The sequence below is a fragment of the Sceloporus occidentalis genome, unplaced genomic scaffold (assembly GCF_023333645.1).
Source record: "Sceloporus occidentalis isolate IW3139 unplaced genomic scaffold, rSceOcc1.0.p SCAF_6, whole genome shotgun sequence".
Taxonomy (NCBI): Eukaryota; Metazoa; Chordata; class Lepidosauria; order Squamata; family Phrynosomatidae; genus Sceloporus; species Sceloporus occidentalis.
The window spans coordinates 37,922,776-37,945,673 of NW_028316986.1; the positions used below are offsets into that span (position 1 = coordinate 37,922,776).

At 40.9% G+C, this 22,898-nt stretch overlaps 1 protein-coding gene across 1 annotated transcript in view; it reads left to right on the forward strand.

Annotated features, from left to right (window-relative positions):
• Nucleotides 1-22,642, forward strand: part of LOC149310622 (spermatogenesis-associated protein 17-like) — a 230,652-nt gene extending 208,010 nt beyond the window's left edge. The window contains exon 10 of the mRNA XM_089529324.1: nt 22,584-22,642. Coding sequence (XP_089385450.1) covers nt 22,584-22,604 — 21 coding nt within the window. The 3' untranslated portion in view covers nt 22,605-22,642. The remainder of the gene's footprint in view (nt 1-22,583) is intronic.
• The last annotated feature ends 256 nt before the right edge of the window (nt 22,643-22,898 follow it).

Here is a 22,898-nt window from a genome sequence, read left to right on the forward strand (position 1 = left end):
TACACAGTAAACAAAGAAGGATTTTTTTTTCTGTTTCCACAAGAAAATACAAGGCCTGTTCATAAAACCATAGTGCTGGAAAGTACTAGGAGCACCATCTATTAGAAGATGCTTCTGCTCATGATCCATTCAACAAGGATTTCTGGATGAAATTATTTCTAAAGATTAAATAGTCTGGCTCCTTATATTATTATTATTATTATTATTATTATTATTATTATTAACCTTTATTTATGAAGCGCTGTAAATTTACACAGCGCTGTACATACAATACAGGGCTGTACATACAATATATGTATAAAAATATATATGTATATATGTATAAAAATATATTATTATTATTATTATTATTATTATTATTATTATTATTATTATTATTATCATCCTATATTTATAAAGTGCTATACATTTACACAGCGCTGTACATACAATCTTTTTAATTAGATGGTTCCCTGCCCTCAGGCTTACAATCTAAAAAGACATGACATAAAAGGAGAAGGGAAAGGTGGTGGGGCTAGTAGGCTAATACATATAAAGTACATAGCAATACAGGAAATGGTTCGATAAAAACAGGCATCAAAAGAACATCAAATAGCAAGCGACAATTATGCAATGCCTGGGAACGCTTCTCTGAACAGGATATATACATATATATGTATATGTATACAGCGCGCCCGCGCCATATGCGGGCGCGCCATACGTGGCCATGAGCATACACGCTCAAGCCGCGGGGCGCGCATGGGGCGGAAGGGGCGGCGCGTCCCATTCAATTGAATGGGCACGCGCGCCCGTTGCGCCCCGTGTGCCGCCCCGCCATCGCGGCCGCCGTGCACAAGCCCCATTGGAAATAATGGGGCTCGAGCATAGGCAGAATTCGCCTTACGCGGCGGTATCCGGAACGGATCCCCCACGTAAGGCGAGGACGGACTGTATATGTATAAAAAGAGACCAGAGCTCAAAGAACAACATATGCAAACATTTCCAGTATCTTTATAAAGTCTATCTCTAGGACATCAACCCCATATGAACCTCCCTCACTCAAGGTATTAAGATCTGTACCAGAGAACTTGTTAATGTACCTGCTAGGAGATCTCTTTGGCTGTCATGAGAAGCAGAGCTTTGCCAGTGGCCACACCTGGATTATGCAGTTCTGCCTCCCTACTAACCAAAGTAGGTATAACTTCAGTGTACCTTGGTTTTGAACAATGGTTTTATACACACAGACATACACACTAGACTGCTCTACCATCAGCTATTTTAAAATTAATGAGTGGCTTAAAGGACTGGGAATCCTATTTATTTAAGAATAATCGGTGTGTTTTGTTTTGTTTTCTAAACAAATCTAACTCATCTTTTAAGAATGAGTTTTGGACTACTCTGGTTTTAATGAATTTTATTTAATTTCTATTTATTGTTGTCAGCATTCATGTAAGATTATGCCTAGTTCATAAAAATAATTATAAACAAAATCAACAAGATTTTGTTTCTTTCCTGGTGTGATCTGAAATCATGGCTGGGGTTCTGGATGCAACTGTATTAAAATCAGCCATAGCAATTCTATAAGGTGTCAGACAGAAGAGTGTTATATGGCTACCTTGGGGAATGGATTCATGACTTTTCATAAGATGATCACTGTTACACAGACTTTTTATCATCCTTATTGTATTGATTCAATTGACTGAGTGTGGCACATTCTCATCATTCCCATTTCACAGCAAAGAAACTGCAGCTAAGAAAAAGCCATTTGTTCAAGTTCAAGTTGAAATGAGATTGAATAGTATTATAATGCTAACCATAATAGTATTAAAAGTGTTATAATATTTACATATTAGCACTTGTACAGTTGTCTTGTAAACAGCACAAGTATGTACACACTTTGAGCCTGCCCAAATATTTAGGTGAGGGAATATATGTTACACTGAATATCTGAAATCTGCAGAGTGTTGACAATCACAGACAACTTTTATAAATATATATTTTTTCAAATATGGGTTAGAAATTATGGGGAATGCACATTTCCAACATTATAACTTATTTTCTTTCCCCAAGAAGGAAGTCTCTGATGTCCTCAGAGATAGGTACTTTAGCAATCAGACTTATAAAATAAGCCAGGGTTTATCTCAGCCAGTGACCACTCCATCCCCTCCCCAGCTCTTCACATTTCCTTTCGCAATGGAGACAAAGGGAGTCCCAGCACAATGGCAGTCAAAGGCCCTTCCTGTCTGACCTTCTGGGGGTTGTCTGAAATCCAATCAGTGTTTTATCACTCTGAAGTTAAAGCCATCAGCCATTCCAGTTCCCTTTTGCCAATTCCATGGGAAAACTATCAAAGCCTTTGTTACACCATGTGGTAACACTAAGCACACCTCAAGAGTATGAAATAAGATATAAATATCCATCTAGCCAAAGCCTTTTTGCTCACAGACTGTGTGTGAACAGAGGGTCCCACTCAATCTCTCTGTACCTAGCTATGAAGGCCTGCCTCTGAAGACATCAGAGACTTCCTTCTTGGGGAAAGAAAAAAAGGTATAATGTTGGAAATTTGCATTCCCCATAGTTTCTAACCCACAGTTTCTAACCAGATGCTGTCTGAGAAACTGTCCGTTTTCCATGGATCCTCTTCAGGACTGGTAATTATCATCTTTAACTCCTGATTCCTCTGCAACTTTCCACATCTTTCTTTCTGTCAGCCTTGGTTCTTACAGATGCATTGGTTTTGTCTGTTTGCATGCACCTTTCTAAATACAAGCCCTTTTGATCACTGAAATTGGAGTTTCTCTGCAGTTACTACTGGTGTGCACAGGTGAAAAGATCCACAAAATTGCCCTCCTTGCTCAGGCCTCCATTTGAGTTATAATTTCCCCACAATTTCAAGGAGACGTTGATATTGTTGCTGGGAACCACCCAACACCCCCACCCCCCATACACTTTTTGAATAGGGAACATGTTGTGTTCCTTCAAGTCATTTCCAACTTAGAGCAACCCTAAGGTGAACCTATCACACAGTTTACTTCGCAAGATTTATTCAGAAGGGGTTTGCCTTTGCCTTCCTCTTAGGCTAAGAGTGTGACAAGGCCTAGGTCACCCAGTGGGCTTCCATGGCCACTGGGGGAACTGAATTCTGGTCTTCAGAATCATAGTCTAATGTTCAAACCACTGCACTATATTGGCTCTTAGTAGGATGGTGTTTTTTCCTCTTCAGTAGGAGTTCCCTCTTTCCAGTTCAAAGGGAAGAAAAATTAGTCAGTGAGAAATCGCAGAACTTTTAATCAAAGAAAGGATTTGGACTGAACAGGTCCAAAGCCTGCCCTGTCCCACTAAAGAATGCTCTCTTTTCACGTCAGTTTAAGCCTGTAGAGCTTTCCAGCAAGCTCCTTTGCATCACTAGGACATTTCTGTTTTGAACTACAGCTTGCAGAATCAAACATCCAATATGTTCTATTGGCTTGATGACTGGAAGGGGGGAGTCTAAATTAAGTAACTTTTCCAAGCTCTGCTTCTGCTTCATTCAAACATCCTCCAGTGGATCTGCAGGTTAGGATTGCTTTGTCCTGCCCTCTATAGAAAACAACTATATTCTTGATATTATACATTGAATATTATTAACAGATACTTTAAAAAAGCTAACTTAAAAACTGATATGCCAAATCCAAAACCACATTTTTTAAAAAACTGAGAAAGCATGACAATGGAATATCTGTAATAAACATTTTAAAATGTGCTATATCTGGGCAGTAAAATACAAAGAACATTTCTTTGCAATAACTTTCTAGCACAGTTTTTCTACTAAACTGGGCTCTGTAAACATTCCATATCAGTATTCCCTCCTCCAATTCTGTACCTACTTTGGCCACAAGACATTGTGTGATACTTCTTTCAGATTGCAGCTACAGATGAACCCTGTTTAGCACATAGTTTCCCCCCCCTCCTCTCCTTTCTTTCCCCCTCTTTCTTTAAAGAGGCCTCTCATTTGACCATGAACTTTAGACAGTCTAGTTAGCGTTACTGTCAAGCATCCCGTGGTCTTTTTGAAAAGCAGGACTTGTCCATGCTGCCCTCTGGCCAACTTCAGTGGGACTAAAGCACTATCGAGAGCCATCAGATTGCCTGACAGCTTGTCACCAGTGAGGCTCCATTAATTTACACACATTTTCCACTGTTTGGCATTTACTATGATAACTCTTTTCTTTTCAAAGCAGCTCCCGTTTGCATTTAACACTTGGGTTAATTTTCATCAGAGTTTAAATTTAGCCATCAGTTATTTCAGGGGAGCTGTCAGCCAACATATGGAGGAGGGGGAAAAATCCTCCTGAATTCATAATAAAGTTGAATCTGTTGAATGTGAAACAAAAAAAAGCCACTGCAATATACCACAAGGCCCCGATGGGGGGACCGGGGTCAAGAAAGAATAGCAGAGTGGATTAGTTGTTCTATTCACCAGAGTGGCATCTGAGCACCTCAGGAGCTTCTTGATATATCAAAAAATGATGGAAAGACACAGTTCAATTTGTCCCCCTTTTATAAAGGATAATTAACCTGTCAGTCTTGCTATTTTAACAACTTCATTAAATTGGAGCCGATATGGGTGCAGAGAACCCATGCTGGTATTTGAAAAGAACATACAGCACTTGCTGAAATAATTCAGTAGGGCATTGGGGATGGCAAATCCAAGATCATCAGTGTTACTATTATCGTTATTATTACTGTGCCTTGCTAAAGAAGAAGAAGGAGGAGAAGAAGGGAGAGGAACATGCTCTTTTAAATTATGTAATCCAGCTGACTTTTATATGACCCTTGAGTGGTAATGTACTTAACTAGGAAAGGTGAAAATAGAGTTGCATGCCATAGAGGAAATAAAGCCCACATAGTTGAAAGATTGAGGTTATAAGGTTGCAAATGCTGTTGCACTGTTAAAACAACCAGCATGATGCCTCTGAAAGGCAAACTAGCTTTTACAAGGAGCAATCCCTAAAAAGCTTTGGGAGTAGAGACTATTCTAATTAGAATACAATGTTAAAATTTTCATATAGCTCTTTTTTCTTTAGTGATCCAGAGGATCAGACAGCCTCTTTTGTCAGTATAGAGATCTTGGGAGAACATGAAGTGCAGATGGTGTCCCTTTACTATTTTAAGGAAAGGACCATTGCCAAGTGGTGGCATACACACTTTTTCATGCAAATCGTCTCAGTTTCCATACCTGTCATCTTCAGTTGAAATGAACAAGGAGCAAGTTATGGGAAAGACATATGCCTAGGACTCTGGAGAGTTGTTTCTAGTTATAGAAGACAACACTGAATTAGGTCAGAGTTTCCTTTCAGTGCTCCAGATGTTTTTGACTTCCACTCCCAGAAATCCCAGCCAGCATAGCCAGGTATTCTGGAAGCTTTTTGTATCAAACATCTGGGGGACTAAAGACTGGGATAGATGGACCAATTATTTAACCTTTTTGGGCCTGTTACAGACGGGCTCTTGAGGTGCCCCCATCACGTGCTAGGGGTTGGCCGGGGACCTAGCGCCCACACCGGCCTCACCCCTAGCACGTGATGGGGGCGTAATAATGGCGGCGCCCTATACACACAGGCACTGCCATTATTACGTGTCAGACGCATAGCATCCGCACGTCGCACAGCGTCATAACCGTGCCGTGGGAAGAAGCGCCATTTTGGGGCTTCTTTTTTGCTCTGCGCGGGAGCCGCGCAGTTTGGCTGCTACAGCTCCCTCGCGGAGCAACCAGCAGCACCAGCAGACCGCCGCTTTTAGGCGGTCTGTAACACGATGGCAGCTTTCTGTTGTAATGTATTAGAGAGAGAGAAATACTTTACATTTGTCCCTCCATATTCACTAGGGTTAGGAGCACAAGACCCCTGTGAATATGGAAAAACCGCAAATAACAAAAACACCATGTTTTTACCTGAAAGGACACCTCTCTAGGTCCTCCAGGGCAACTATGTGGCCAACTGTATCTTAGAATGCAAGTGCTCTCCAAAAGGAAAAGATGTGTGGATACTATACATTGAATATTATTAACAGATACTTTAAAAAATAACAACAGAAAAACAGACTTCTTTCTGGCCTATTGACCAGTTGGTGAGGCAGCAGTGATTAATAAAGTAGTTATACTTTTACTTTATGCTACATAGCTTGAGTGGAAAGCACAGAAATAAGCAAGTCCTTTGTAAATAAAAGGGGGAGTAAAAAGAAAAAGCACAAGATTTCCCTTGCAGTATACAATAAGGCAGAAAGGCCAGACTGGGTGTAGGATGAGTTCTGAATGAGAATGGGGTTGTGTGGTAACATTTGTTCCATTCAAGTTACATGCCCAGCCCATTAGGAAAACACTGTGAGATAATCTCTTAAGTGAAAGGAAGAAGTTGGTAGCATAAGCTTTCGTACACTTGAGCCTACTTCCTCAGATGCGTGAAACCTCTTTCTTTCAGTTACAAAATCCCTTTTCAAAATGTTTTTTTAAAAAAATTGTCTCTTCCTCTCACACTCATTCTGTCCAGTGATGCCCTGGATGACAGACCTTGGAAACCTACTCAAAAGTACTTAAAAGTAATTCAATACTGTTATTCACTGTGGTGTTTCAAAAGTAATTCATTTGCCAAGACTCATTGAATTTTTTTAAAGGCAATTTGTCATTTTACTTGCTATGGTATTTCTCAGGAAGCAAAAAGTTTGGATTGAAAAAGGCAGTTGTTTGGAGTCTTCTTGGTGCAATACACTGGCATTACTATTCTGGGGTAGATAGGGATGTCAGGAAAGGAAAGTATGTGGACTCAGCAGCTGTAGAGAAAAAAATGTTCTCTAGAAATGGGCTGCTTAGAACTTGCAAAGTTTATCTGCCTTTCTACACCACAACTATGCAACTCTGGAAAAAGGTGAAACTGCTGGCATACTGCACTGACAGGGTCAAGCATACCATTCAACATTTCAAACATTAAAAACTGGGACACAAGTGCACCTGGGATCTTTGCAGCAACTGAAGTAAGCCAAAGAGGGGAAGTGGGAGAGGAGGGAGAAACTGTGAAACATTAAAAGCAGATGAAAAAATGGGACAATGGAGAATGGAATTGAATTGTCCCTGTCAACTGGGAAAGCTGGTATATAGTTTCTAGCTATAAGTCTAAATTTGAGGAATTCCAGTCGTGGTCCCTGAAGTTGCCTAAAATGCCCTTTAGAGTTTATGTTTAAAAGAACTTATAAAAGCTTTATTTTTACACCAATAAAATAGCTTCCTTCATGCTCCTTCTATGGCTTTTGAGATGTGACTTTGGCTGCATCTGCACAGCAGAAATAATGCAGTTCGGCACTGCTTTAACTGCACTAATTCTGCAGTGCAGATGCAGCCTTTGTGGTATGCCCCACATTATCATGGAACTACATAATTTGTTCCTGTCAAGCAAAGTTAACATGTACACAGGCCTCAAAACGAACCTCCCATCTTCACTGCTTTGGTTCTTTCACACTACACAAGTATACCACTTTGATACTGCTTTAAGTGCCATGACTCCATCCTATGGAATTTGTTGTTTTGTTGAGGTACATGGGCGGGATACATACCGCCATATAGTACGTATTGTATACGTACTAAGGTTAGGAAGGGGTGGTGCTTCTGCACCCCCCTAACCCTAGTACGTATACAATACGTACAAGATGGCGGCGCCCCTTACACATGGGCGCCGCCATCTTTACGTACTGGACGCATAGCGTCCAGACGTGTCGCGGCGCCTATGACGTCGCGAATGCGCCAGCGGTGCCTCGCGACGTCATAGAGGCGCCACAAAAAGAAGCTCTGAAATGGAGCTTCTTTTTTGCTCCGCGCGGGAGCCGCGCGGTTTGGCTGCTGCAGCTCCCGCGCGGAGCAAATGGCGCCGGCGGGGGAACGCCGCAAAGCGGCGGTTTGTATCCCGCCTTAGAAGTCTTTCCCAGATAGTGCAAGTGCCTCACCAAACTACGACTCCTGGGATTCTATACGATGCAATCTTGGCAGTTAAAGTGGTAACAAAGCGCTATAATGGTATAGCAGGAAAGGGGTCATTGTAAGACTAAAATAAAGCTTTTCTACCCAGTGAAATTCTAACAAAATCCTGATGCTTTCATATATGAAAACCTATCCAGGATCCTAAGCAGTACAGAAGGGAGATGAGTCCTGAAATCTGCCTTCACCATGTCAGGACGAGCAGAAGACTTCCCACTCTTAGACAGTTATGGATTTGCTCTACATTCATTGAACTGAATTATTTATCACTGTTGTTTCTCTCCTGCCTTTCTAGGAAGCTGGAGCACTGTACATTGATTCTTCAATAAGAGCAAAACAACCCTATGGTGCTGGTCAGCTTGAGAAATTGTGTCTCCCTTAGTTGCTGAGCCATTTATTGTATTCTCTGCATTAATCAATTTTCAATACATAGAAAGAGTAAATATAGGGGTGGATTTTTAAATAATTTTATTTATTAACATTTTCTTTAAACAAAGAAATAAATATAGAATACATTTTAAAAGACACACAAATAATACAAATCTATTTAATTTGCATTTATCTTCCACACTGCATTATTGCATCTTCATAATATATCTTATATATATCTTATGTATAGTGCATCTATACTTAACCTCCAGTGCTAGCAACACTTGGAGTTACCACTAATTATTTCAATCTGTTCTCAAACTAAATATACAAAATCCAACCTAATTCTAATTTATATAAAATAATGGATACTTAACCTAATCATATATTAAAGAAGAAAAAAAGTTTCAATTAATCCAGAAATCCAGTTGTATCAATATCCCCCATTGATTACTTACATACTTCATAATCAGTTCCCAATCTTTTACATCCTTAAGAGAAGCCAATTTATCCAGTTCTGCCATCTCTATCAATTTTAATAGGGGTGGGCTTCTTTAACTTCCACTTTTAATTTTTTTTTAAGGACTCACATGTGATAAATTCTTGGTGCCTTGTTTCTTTTTGTGAAGAACATGAACTTGCTGGCAGATGAAATAAGCTATATGAATGAATTTGTATCATTCCATTTCACAGTTCTGTCTGTCTGCATTTGTAAATGCAAATTTAACTCTTGACTATTTCTCATCTAGGTCTGTTGTAAAAGACAAAATCAAAATCAAAATGGCAGCTGTTCTTGCCACTGGTGGTTTTCCAGCTTGAATACTGGCTCAAAAATTTGGACATGGCATGTTAGTGTTTTGCCATAGCACTGATATTTTAATGCCTTATATAATTTGTCATACTTGTTAGTTACGTCTTTTTTTTTTTTTTAGTTTTTAACAGGCCCATGGGCTATCAGCAGTCACAAGTTTGTTGAGTGCATTTAAATCTGAGACAAAGCAAGCCATTATGGGAGACATTATGACCATGAATGTAGCAAATGACTCAGATGCTTTGATAACTGAGGTAGACAACCAGTTTGGCAGTAGCTTAGTTACAAACAACAAATTACTTGTGATTAATTCCTTTTGAAGCATAGATGGCATAACTATATTACATTATGATTGTATAGTGGGCCCTTGAGATCTGGTTCTAAAACCTCCCATGGAAAACAAAATCCGTGGATGTTCAAGTCCCTTTAGTATAGTAAAATGGCATAGTAAAATGGTGTCCCTTATTAAAAAATAATAATAATAATAGCAAAATCAAGGTCTGTTTTTTGGAATTTTTTTAATATTCTCAGGCCATGGATGGTTGAATCCGTGGATAAAGAATCCATGGATATGAAAGGTCAACTGTACTGTAGTGAGGCATAACATCATTCTGTTTGTGCTATAACAGAAATAGCTTTTAAATTATTTTTATAGTCATAAAGTCTGTGACCTCCCTTCTCAAACATGTTTTGTACCACTGGCCAGTAGCTTATAGCATTCTGATTCTTTTTCCACACATGGCGGGAAACCCAGAACAAATATGGTGGCAGGGGATGGTCTAGTGTTCTTTTGGTATGAAAACTCCCAATGATATATAGCTTGAGAATACAGACAACAGGCAAGAACATGAACAAGCAATACTAATAGGGTATCCTATCTCTGAAATCTTTGACGCTTCAGATGTTTGTAATTTCAATTCCCAGAAGTTTCAGCAAGTGGTAAAAACATTATGGGAACTGAAAGGGAAGAAGGGAGGGGAAAAAGAAATGTAGCAGTACCTTTGGACTATATTTTGTTTTGTTTTTTTGTTGTGAGCTGCCTCAGCTCCCTTTCTGGGAGAAAGGTGGCATAGAAATGAAATAAATAAATGAAAATAAATATTTTTAAAAATTTTTCAATGAGATTTTGTAGCTGTAAACCCAGTTCTTCAGATGAAGTATAGAGTGATAAATCTGAAGAAATGTGTTTATATCAATGAAAGCTCATGCAAAATTAAAACCAGTTAATCTTTAAGTGCTGCTACATTCCTTCCCCCCCTCCTTCTCCCTTTCTCCTTTTTATGCTTCAAGAGATTAACACAGCTACATCTTTGAAATTTATGGGAACTGTAGCCCAATATATTTGGAGGACCTGTCTCAATGCAACATCAGCTTGCAAAAACAAATGGACTATTCCAGGGGGTCTTTGCTCGCAAAGACACAGAATGCTTGCCTTACTTGAGAATACTCTTAGATCCATCCCTGTCACTGGAGGACCAAGTGGACTCTGTGGTTCAGAATGCTTGGTACCAGCTTTGATGGTGTGCCATCAGTTTTTCCTCAACAGAGATAACCTAGCCATAGTAGTCCAAACATTGGTAACCTCCCAATTAGACTATTGTAATGGACTGTATGTGGAGCTGTCCTTGAGGAAGACTCAGAAGCTGCATACCATATATGCACAGATATAGGATGGGGGACACCTGGCTGAATGAGACTACATGTGAAAGGGATCTTGGAGTCCATGTAGACTACAAGTTGAACATGAGTGAACAGTGTGATGCGGCAGGTAAAAAGGCCAATGCAATTTTAGGCTGCATCAATAAAAGTATAGTGTCTAGATCAAGAGAAGTAATAGTGCCACTGTATTCTGCTCTGGTCAGGCCCCACCTGGAATATTGTGTCCAGTTCTGGGCACCACAGTTCAAAAGGGACATTGAGAAACTGGAGTGAGTCCAAAGGAGGGCGACTAAAATGGTGAAAGGTCTGGAAAACTTGCCGTATGAGGAACGACTCAGGGAGCTGGGGATGTTTAGCCTGGAGAAGAGAAGGTTAAGAGGTGATATGATAGCCCTGTTTAAATATTTGCAAGGATGCCATATTGAGGAGGGAGCAAGCTTGTTTTCTGCTGCTCCAGAGAACACGACCTGGAACAATGGATGCAAGCTACAGGAAAAGAGATTCCACCTCAACATTAGGAAGAACTTCCTGACAGTAAGGGCTGTTCGACAGTGGAACAAACTCCCTCGGAGTGTAGTGGAGTCTCCATCTTTGGAGATCTTTAAGCAGAGGCTAGATGGCCATCTGCCGGGGTTGCTTTGATTTGGATTTCCTGCATGGCAGGGGATTGGACTGGATGGCCCTTGTGGTCTCTTCCAACTCTATGATTCTATGATATTATTCTAGTCTTAAAAGAATTGCACTGGCCGCCAATACATTTCTGGTCTGAAGCCAAGGTGCTTGTGAAGACATTTAAAGTCTTAAATGATTTGGACGTCAATGCTTGAGGGAGCACTTTTACCCATATGTGCCTGCCCAAGGATTGAGGTCTACTGGGGAGGGGGGCTCCTCTGTGTGCCAGCAGTGAAATCAGTATATGTCATTGATTGTATTGATCGTGGAAAAACTATGGATTGCTCTTAAAGAAATGGGTGTGCCACAAATTTTGATTGTCCTTATGCATAACCTGTACTTGGGACAAGAGGCTACTGTTAATGACAGAATATGGAGAAATGAAACTTTCACTTTCTTCTTTATCTGTACAGTAGAGTCTCGGTTAACCGACCTTCGGTCATTTGACACTCTGGATTATCCGACGTCCCATGCTTCTTTGTGAGAAGAAGCATGGGACGTCGGATAATCCAGAGTGTCAAATGACCGAAGGTCGGTTAACCGAGACTCTACTTCTTTGTGAGAAGAAGCATGGGACGTCGGATTGGGGACAAAAGTCCCTCGCCCCGCCTCCCCTCCTCCCTCCCTCTTCCTCCCTTCCCTCCCTTGTTCCCTACTTTCCTTCCCTACTTGGGTCAGGCAACCTCTCCTCGGCGGCTGCGTTTTCCGCAGACTCCTTTTGACCTGAGGAAAATGAAGCCGACGAGGAGAGGCAGCGCCGAGTCCTCCGCAGCGCTGAGTCCTCACCTTTCCTGCTCCCTTTGGGCCCCAGAGCCCTTTGGAGGAAAGGAGAGGTCGAGGAAGAGGGCGGGTGCCCAGGCCTCTTCTTCCCTGCCTCCCTTTCCGCGGCCTCAGAGGACAGGCCTGGTCTGAGCACCCAGGCCTCTTTGAAGCCGGGAGGGAGAAGCCTCGGCTTTGGCCCAGGTTTCTCCTTCCCGGGGCTTTCCTCCCCCTGAATGGGCTCCTCAGGGAGAGGCTTGGATCTCCTCAACAAGCAGGGAGTGTGTGCACTCCCTGCTTGCTGAGGAGATGTAAGCCGAGAAGGGAGAGAGGAAGGAAGGAGGGGAAGGGAGGCGAGGGACAACTGGATTGTCTGGATTATCCGACATATTCAGGTATCCGACTACAAGCCGGTCCCATTTATGTCAGATAATCAAGACTCTACTGTATTTACCTATAATTTTCCACCACCCATATTCTAAGGGGGAAAAAAACCCTTATATATAACTTCCTCATTATTGAATTGTCTCTATTTCTTTTTGAGTTCTTGACCTTCTTCTTTTCCTCTCTTTTTGGGCCGTCCCTTTACGCGGGGGATCCGTTCCAGACACCCCCCCGCGTATGCTTGCGCCCCATAAGAAACAATGGTGTGTGTGCACATGGCGGCACCCCATTGTGTACATTGTAGTGCAACTTCTGCGTAAGCAGGAAGCCATGTATAGTGCACCCATGTGCGTGCTGTACTACTTCCTCCCCCCCCCCATAGTTTCCCTAAAAAGTATCCTTTTTATTCCTCTTGGTCCTCTTATATTAATTTTCCTTCTACAACACTTTTGTGAAAAATAATCTTGAAACTTATTAATTTATCCTTTACTAACTATAACCATTATAACATGCATTATTCAAGCTTGTAATTACAGTTTTCCCCCATTATTCTCTCAAAGATCTATTACATCAGACTTTTAACTGCAGTTTCACCCCCTGTTCTCTTAAAAATTGCATCACTAACTCGCAATCTTTGGCCGGTTACAGACCAGCACTTTAGTGCGTGACGAGCACGCACTAGGGTTACAAAAGGGCAGTGCTTCCGCACCGCGCTAACCCTAGTGCGTGCTTGTCACGCACTAAATGGCGGCGGCCCTTCCATACGGCCGCCGCCGTGAGGACGTCACGGCTGCGCCGCCTCTAGATGGGGCGGCGTGGACATGACATCCTTGCTCCGTGCCAGGGCGCTTAGTGCGCGCTGAACACGGAGCAGGAAGGAGCTCTGTTTCGGAGCTCCTTCCTGGTTTAGTCCGCTGGGCGCAGCCTTCAGACGGCTGCGCCCAGTGGACTAAAAGAGAAAGGGGCCAAGCGGCCCCTTTCTCTTCTCCCCGCCGCCACGGGGTGTCCTAGGGGCTTGAAGCGGGGGCCTCAGCAGCTGCCGTTCTGCATGCTGAGGCCCCGATACACCAGGGAAAGGGGCGGGTGCAGACCACCCCAAATGGGCGGTCTATAACCCGCCTTGGTTAAATCTTTCCAAAGTTTTGTCTTTTCATTAATTGTGTTAGTTTGTCTTCCTCCATGATATCAAATAATTTCCATAATTTGACTTGGATGAAAGAATCGTGAAAATTGGAAGAATGAATATTAACAATTTAAGATATGCAGATGACATTAGCAGAAAATAGCAAAAACTTGGCATGAATCCTGAAGAAAGTCACAGCAGAAAGTGCAAAGGCAGATTCACAGCTGAACATTAAGAAAACAAAATAATGACCAGAGATGATTTGCATAATTTTAAAGCAGACAAAGAAGACATTGAAATAGTCCAAATCTAGGAGTTTATCACACAGGGCTTTAATCCCATGCTAGGCACAGGATGTAAAAAAATAGGGACAGATACTATCAGACAGTTCTGTCCCCAGACAGTATTCATCCCATACGTGACCCGAGCTTCTCCCAGACCTTTTAAAGATCATTCTTTAAAAGATCCGGGATAAGCCTGGATCGCGTATGGGATGAATACTGCCTGGGGACAGAGTTGTGCAATAGTATCTGTCCCTGTGCATTTACATTCTGTGCCTAGCATGAGATTAAAGCCCTGTGTGATAAGCTTCTAGGACTTGGAAGGGTATCTACAATGGAACTAGATAAGATCCTGAAGTGTCAAGATATATAATGGAATTCTAACTAAATTTAGGGTTATCCATGCCATCATATTTCCAGTTTCTATGTATGGTTGTGAGAACTGGACAGTGAAGCAAGTTGATAGGAAGAAAATCAACTTATTTGATATGTGGTGCTGGAGACCAAGGTTGGCAGAAGTTACAAAAGTAACTAATGGCAGGTGGGAGGGGCCAAAGGAAAGCCATCTCTGTGTAGACTGAGTGTGGTCAGTAGGTATCAATTCCGAGTTACCATTGGGAATTGAACTGAAAACCAGGAGAGTGGAAACAGAAGGAAAATCCTGGAAAAGGGTGTGGTTGGCTACCATCTTAAACTGAGGAATCCACATCAACATTTTTCTAAAGATCCCAATGATTTAGGAAGGCCTCTGGCATGCAAATACTGGACAGTGTGCGTATGCCCACCCACCCACATCTTGGCTACTCTCCTTTTCAGAGGATGGTGCCTTATCAGACAATGCATTTAGAAAATATTCAAATTGGTAAGGACTTTATACATAAGTTGCAAGGCAAGATCCACCCATTTGGATTGGTTCAGATGAAATCATATCCTTTTATTGACATATTAACTCTTGAGTAGAATGCAAATAAAACCTTCAATGGAATTATTTTACATGACAATATTTTACTATAGGTGGTGTTTGCAGCCATGATTTATAGTCTGTGGTAAAATGAAGGGGAAAATGCAACTATATACTTATGCAGAGGGTGAAAATACTTATTCCCTAAACAGCTGTAGAACTTCATTCAGTACCACGTTTAGTAGCTGCCACACACAGTGAAGAATGAGCTCATAAAATGGATGGGAACATGGGAATAAAACATTATAAAAATTCAGTGGTGGTTTCTTTTTACTTCTTCATTGTTTAGTATATTGAAATGTGCTTACCAAGCAGAGTTTGGAAATAATGCCTGACAAGTAATGTTACATGTTGCGAGTTATGGTGTGGGATATAGCAACAAGGCTACAACAATTGTCTTTCTCTGTAATGACTAGCAAATAGGTAACATTTACATGTTGCTTTTAATCAGTACTACTTACCTTGAGCATACAAGATACCCATGGTGGAATATCTTTTTTCTTTTTTAAAAAAACGCTATAAAACAAGAATCCTGCACCACTCAGATCAGCCCAAGATCCTATCTGCTACTTTGAGTCCAGTCAAAATCCACTTCACTTCAACAATGTAATGATCTGGCAGCTCCAGGTAGTGGGTAAGACCAGTACCGTGATTTTAAACAGAGAGCAGTCCAGGGCTGTAGCTGTTGGGGGGCAGGGGCTACGAGGGCATCTCCTCTAAATGAGTAATGAAAATAATTAAATGAAATGTTGAAAATGAAAAATGAAATGAAAAGGAAAATTAAATGAAAGAAAGAAATTTTCCTGCATTCTCCAAATTTCTAGCATTGTAGAGACTGAGAAATTGATCATCATTCACACATGCATCTTTTAAAATCATTGTGTTTGCATTCCCTTAGTAACTTTGGCCCGGTACAGACAGGCACTTTGCACCAGTCTGGGGCAGAAATTAAGACTAGGTAAGGATGAGCGTCCACACGCGCCCAGCCCTACTATCGGCATCCATGTGCCATCTTGCTGTGCCCCCGTCCACATGGGGCATGCAGTGATGATGTCTATGTGGCGCAGTGCTCAAACAGTGCCATGCCGCATGGATACCATCATCACGCATGAGCACACCAATAACGCCCCACATGTGGCTTCAAAAGAACCCGCCATGAGTGGGTTCTTTTTAGGCCACCCAGAGACCACACCATTTGGTTGGCATGGTCTCCATCCAGGGCAGAAAGGGGCAGCGTCTTGCCGCCCCTTTCTGCCAGTTTGTATCCCCCCTTTGTCTCTCTTTTGACTGCATAACCTGTATCTTTAAATGCTCAGCTGAGTTTTAAGTTACTGAAATGCTAAAAAATTTGGGGACTGAAGGAAAAATTCATGTTGGCGAGCCAGAATTCATATTCACCTTTATTTCCCCTCTCTATAGCTTTACCATGGTCTTTTTTAAAGTAGGCCACAGCTGAGAGAGGGATCAGCAGTCCATAGAAGACTTATATGGTGGTGTCCCCTTTTGAACATTGTGCTTAGATATAGAAAACTGGAGCAACTTTAGTCATTTACCTGCCATCTTTGTTGCAGAATACTGTGTGGAACTACTATGAATATATAGGATGTCCTGTTGGAGAAGAAAAAGAACTATTATACAACATGTGCCTCCTGTGTCCTTTCTTGAGCATATAATCAGTGTTTCTGACAACGTGGAAGAACTGTTACTCTCTGGAGAGTTGCCTCTGCTTTACTGTGAGGTGAAGTGATGATGGTGTTGTGATATTAGCAGCCTGACAAATGGCTGGTATAGTGACATGCTTGCCATCAGTCAATACTGAAAATATGTCCATGTAGTTCTGTTTCACTTATCCAAGAGTTAAGCATTGGCAACTGTATGTCTTCATCACCTTCATTTGGCATGCTATACAAAGTGATGAATTCCTATTTTTATAGATATTTGAGGTTGCATAACTGTTATTTAGTCATTTTAGATGGTCAAGAACATGTTCAGTGCTTGCATATAATCCCAACACGCTGCATCTATGGTCAGGATTTTATTATGTATTTCTGTATCCCATACCTTCCAAATCTCCTAGTTTTTCAATGACAGCCTTGACCAATGCTTTGCTTACCCACTTTTTCAGCTGCTTTAAAAGTGTCCGAGTTTCTCTCTTCTCCTCATGGTTTGTTCTCAGCTTACTTTAATTGCTAAAAACTGAATTTAAAATGCAAAAGTAGTTTGCACTCAGCTAACTCAGCAGGGGAGATAGGAAAGAAGGGAGAGGAAATTTGCCTTTTTCTGTAGATCTGGGCAAAAGCATGTTGCTGCAGCCTCTCCTAGCTCCTATGTTCTTCCTCTTTAGCAATATTTTCCATCTTGACCACACTCAGAAGTTGATTGTCTATGTTTGTCCTGGTTTTAATCTGTGAAATTTTGCAGGGTGTTTTATTTGCACAGCCCCGGAATTCATGCCCTCATTTATGTGTGAGCGGCAAACGGAGGGGGAACATAATGGAGCATGTGTCCATGGTGCATGGTCATATGCACCCATAGGTACAAGCCACCATTCAAGCCTATGGAACTTGAATACTGGTGAGTTTCTGTTTTCGTGAGGAAGTCCAGAATAGATCTCCCATGAAAACGGAGGATTGACTGTAGTTTGAATTCTCACCCTGCCCCATTGTAGTCCTTTATGACATATAAAACAAAAAACAAAAACAAAAAACCCTGCTCCAGAGTGTTTCCCAGCCTCCAGCCTATAATTGGATGGTACAGAGGGGGAAGCAGGAAAGAAGGGAAATGATTGTCAATTCTAAGGGAAGCAGAAGGGTCTAACAAAAAGTCTAACATTGGATTCTGGCCTATGGCTTCATGTAAGGCACTCATGACCAGTCAAAGGTGAAGCAGTTACTATAGTGACATTGGTAGCACTTTGTAACTCCTGCTTCTCTGTGTGATTGATTGTTACAAATGACCAGCTCCTCCTGTGCACGGTAAGGAAATAAGATGATTGCCCAACAGAGAACAATGCACGCTGAGAGGACATTGGAGAGAACCTTCTCGGCTGTGACACCATGTTGTGGACTTCTTTGAAGGTCCAACTGGTACCAACATTGGCTTCTTTTTAGTACTAGGTTAAAATGTGGCTTTTATTAAAGCTATCAGGAACTACTTTATTTCAGAATATATGTATGCATTGGTTTTACTTTGTTGTAGTTGTAGTTTTAAAAGTCATTTTAATTGTCACTTTAATGATCAGATATAACATTCTCTTCTCCATGTGAATATTGTTCTGCCTATTTTTAAAATCAGTTCAGATGTCTGAGAGCTTCAGTCAGTTTTGAGAACTTCCTGAAGTTTCCATATCTCTTCATAAATTTGACAAAGGGGCATTGAAAAGAAAAAAAAAAAGAATGGTGGAAAATGTGAAATTGACAGATTCGTTTTAAGTAAGGGAGAAAGAATTAATACACAATGCACTATCTGAAACTAGCTAGCATTGATGAAGAAAAACATAAGTGTAACATTGCATTTTGGACACTTAAGGTGCCTGCTAAATGCAGAACAGATGTTTTTTAACATGAGGTGGGTGTATGTCATGGCAATCCACTCAGTTATCTATTCAATAACACAAGCAGATAATATTCTCACCTGCCCTATGTGGACAGTGTTATATTAGTGTCTGCTAAACAGATCCAGCCTGGAATACTATTGGACAGTTATGAATATGTAAGCTAGCCTTGTTGTTGCCATGTGCCTTCAAGTTGTTTCCAACTTATGCCAATCCTAAAGTGAACCTGGCACAGGATTTTCTTGGCAGGTTTCTTCAGAGGGGAGGGAGTAACCATTGCCATCCTTTGAGACTAAGAGAGTATGACTTGCCCAAGGTCACCCAGCAGATTTTCATGGCTGAGCTAGGATTTGAACCCTGGTATCCAGAGTCATAGTCCAATGCTCAAACCATTACACCACACTGGCTCCACTTATTGGACTTAGCTAGACATACACATTTGTAGCTTATGCATTATTGCATAGGGATGTAATTCTTCAAGTTTCTTCTTGAAAGTAGCAATAAGTAATTTCAGCAATTGTTTTCCCCACTGCAAAAATGTATTTGAAAACCACACATTTTCAAAGATTATTTGCAATTCAGTATGCACAAAATTCACACCTGATTATTTTGCACAGAAAACAGCATCTACTAAGTGGAAAACAACATTTGAACGCTGAAATATTGATTCCTCAGCAGAAAATGCTGTTTTCCTTGCAAATCAGATGGGGTGCAAATTTTACACAGAATGAATCCCCAGTCACAACATTTTCTGCAAAGGAATCAACATTTCAGCACTGAAATATTATTTAACATGCAGAAGATGCTGCTTCCTGGACAATAAATATTGTTTTCTACACAAAACAACCATGTGCAAATTTTGTACAAAATAAGTCCCAAACTGTGAAGTATCTCATCAGTCCAGGATTCTTCTCATTAGGGTTTCTCAACACTTGAGAAACATGTTTTTGAAATTTATTGGGGATATTTTAACATATCCTTTCCATCCCCACTACTTCCACAACTGCAAATGTCCTCCAAACTACCTTAACAGCCAGCAGCTGCAACAAGCAATGATGATCTGTTTTGCTAGAGCTTAGAGTGCAGCATGATAATGTTTCCACCCCTTCCCATCAACAAGTGAGGTTGCAAGGAGCAGAAGAAAGAGCACAAATTCCTCATTACTCCACAGATCACTGATGCAAGGGGGCTGGAAACCTCACCCTACTGCACCCATTTGTCAGCAGAACAAACTTTTATTGCTTAGTGCTACTGCTGGCTGCTAAAGGGGGGGTTAGGGGCTGAACCAGGAGATGATACACAGTTATACAGTTTTAACTATGTAGGATTTTGGCTAGCATTTGCAGGAAAATTTGAGAAAGTAATGCTCATTCACCAAACAGTATATATGTATGTTAAGCATGAGTGATTGTGTGCCAGTGAGGCTGCATACAGACTCCAGAAATAATCCAGTTTCACACCATTTTAACTGTCATGGCTTAATGTTATAGAATTCTGGGAAATGTGGTTTGTTGTGGCACCAGAGCACTGTGACAGAGAAAGATAAATGTCTCAGAAAAACTACAGTTCCCAAAATTCTATAGCATTGAGCCACTGCAGTCAAGTAGTGTCAAACTGGATTATTTCTTTAGCACGGATGCAGCCTTAGTCTTACACTTCAGGGATACATCATGCATGCACATCTTGCCTGTGAAATGTTCTACTAATGTAACAAAACATAAGATATTCAGATCTTAAATGAAATGAGCTCTCTCTCTGTCTCTGTCTCTCTGTCTTTCATTTCTCTCTCTCTCTCTCTCTCTCTCTCTTTTTTCAAGATGCTTCCTGCCTAATGTGTGAAGTTGGTCTAAGGCAAATCCTGATTATACAATCAATAGTAGATTGATTTATTGATAGACAAGAGAATGTAATCCGGTCCATTCTTAACAGTAAGTCTGGTGTTTTCCCCCCCTTCCTTTTTGCATGCTTCACAATGTTCCTGTGTTGGAGGTAATTCTTCCCTGCATGTAGAAAATTATCACAACAGGGAGCCATTGCAGCTTAGTGATGGAGCACATACTTTGTGTGCAAAGGACCAAATGTGCATTGTGCAATAATATTTATTGTGCACCAATGTGCATCAGTCTTCATACTCATCAGGCACTCTTGCCAACATCCCAATGCATATCTTTGCAATTCATTAACAGGGTTTCTTAGCATCTCTACTACTTACTAAGTATACATAGAGGTATGTTAAGTATAAGATGGTATATGATTTCAACAAATCAGGCATACCCTGAATTGTGTACATGTGTATGTATATGTGTTAGGTTAATATCTACTAAATGCCTTGCTTCTAACCACCTTTTCTTGAACAAAAAAGTTACCCACTCTCTGCATATGGTGGGCTCCAAAAAAAAGGAGAAAAGTCACCTGTGGTGAAGAATGAATATTCCAATGCTTCCGAACCTTTTGGTGAAGGTGAAGGGGGCTTGTTGAAAACATTGCTATGAGCAGATGGACCCCTGAAACCATCTGCTATCGAAGCAACTAAATGTTCAATGATGCATTACGGAATTATTTAGCTCTCAAAGAGCCTGAAAGTAGTTAGTAATGATGGCATCTGTACTGAGAGCAAACAACCTATTTATATATGATCTATCACTTCATAAACTGCTTGGAGACCATCCTTTTTTTCCTTTTCCTTTTTCCTTTTTTAAGAAGCAGTAGGCTTTATTGAGTCCCAATGTATAAAGGTGCTGAAAAATACAACCACTGAATCCTTCATTTTCAGATTTCTTCTATTTTCTTTTCTAAAAAATAAAATAAACCTATTGTAGTACAATGCCCAATTAGTTTGCAACGTTACCAATATCCCTGTTAGTTCCATCAACATAGACTCCTTGGGATCTTTCATTCCTGTAATCATATTAGGCTGCCTCATATGGTTCTTCTTTTGCATGACATTGACCCAAAGGGCTGATTGTCAAATGTATGTCAACATCTAGTGGCGCCTAGGTTCAAGCCATAACCCTTCCTTTTAATTTTCTTCTTTTGTTTCCTTTTGCTATATTTCTATTTTCCCCTGCTTCTTCTCTGCTCTTGCTTCTAAAGCACCTCAAACGGAGATTTCATGAGGAACGAAAATGAAGAAGAGAAAAATCCCCCATGGAAAATGCTACCTGGATAAATTTGAAACAATACATTCAGCAGGATTGAAACAAAAGGCTCTGGTGTCTAGCTGACACGCGTTGCTTTCTTTTCTTGAATACCTGTCAATCAATCACCAGTCAATCACAGAAAGGCCCAATCAGCCACTTAATGATAGCCAGATGGCATCTACTCCCTATGAACTGTACTCCTGAAGTCACACTAGCTGCCGATAACTAGCCGCCTTCCCTATCCTGTGAAGTAATGAGGTGTTTTTTGTATTCAGTCTAAGTTGTAATGCTTTACACCTCTGACAGGACACCCCTGTGAACAGAATACATGGCTGCGATCAGGCTGGCATTGTTTGGCCTTTCCTAATGGAATCAATGGCATCTTTATAAACACAGATGCCCTTCTCCTCATCCACTCCACATAGTCAGCTGTCAACTTTTCCAGAGAGTAAATATGACTTGTAAATAACATCACTGTTTTAATAGGGGTTGGTAATGAAACTACCCAGGGCTTGATACAACCAGAGTATCTACACAGAGCTGTAGATATGGGTCTCTTTCATGCTGGTTTACCACTGGTTTCAACCTTGACCTGAAGGGAACACTTTTTCTTTAATGGATGGATAATTCAGTCTCTCCATTTTGTTCTGGGCTCCTGTGTTGTGAATTATGTATGGTGCTTTGAGTGATACAGAGAATAGCCCTATAGAAAAGACAGCAAAAGCTGTTTAATATCTCTTCAACATCTTGGTTATATAAAATAATAAATGATTCCCTTTAGTCCTTATTTCTAATGGTTCAACTCACTGGATTAGGTTTTGTTTTGTGTGTTGGGGAGGGGGGAGAAAAACGTACTTTAGAATCAGTATTTTCTCCTTTGAACCCAACAGCTCATCTCTGGGGGATTATGAGGACAAGGATTTGATTCTGCAGCAGGAATCATAACACAGCCTTCCTAAGTCACAGTCTGGTGTTCTTCTTTTGGTAAGTGGTCCAATTTAGATGTTGTAGAACAGGAATGAATATCATATGACCCATCAAGTCAAATGCTCCTTGCCAGGTTTAAACAGCATCTGACCATCTTTCAGTAAATTCACTTTTGGGATTTGTAAGTTACAACATATGATCACTATAGTACATTCAGTCTGATTGGTTTTAATGTTGTGTAAGCTCTTCTCTCTGAGAATGTATAAATAATTTCCTCT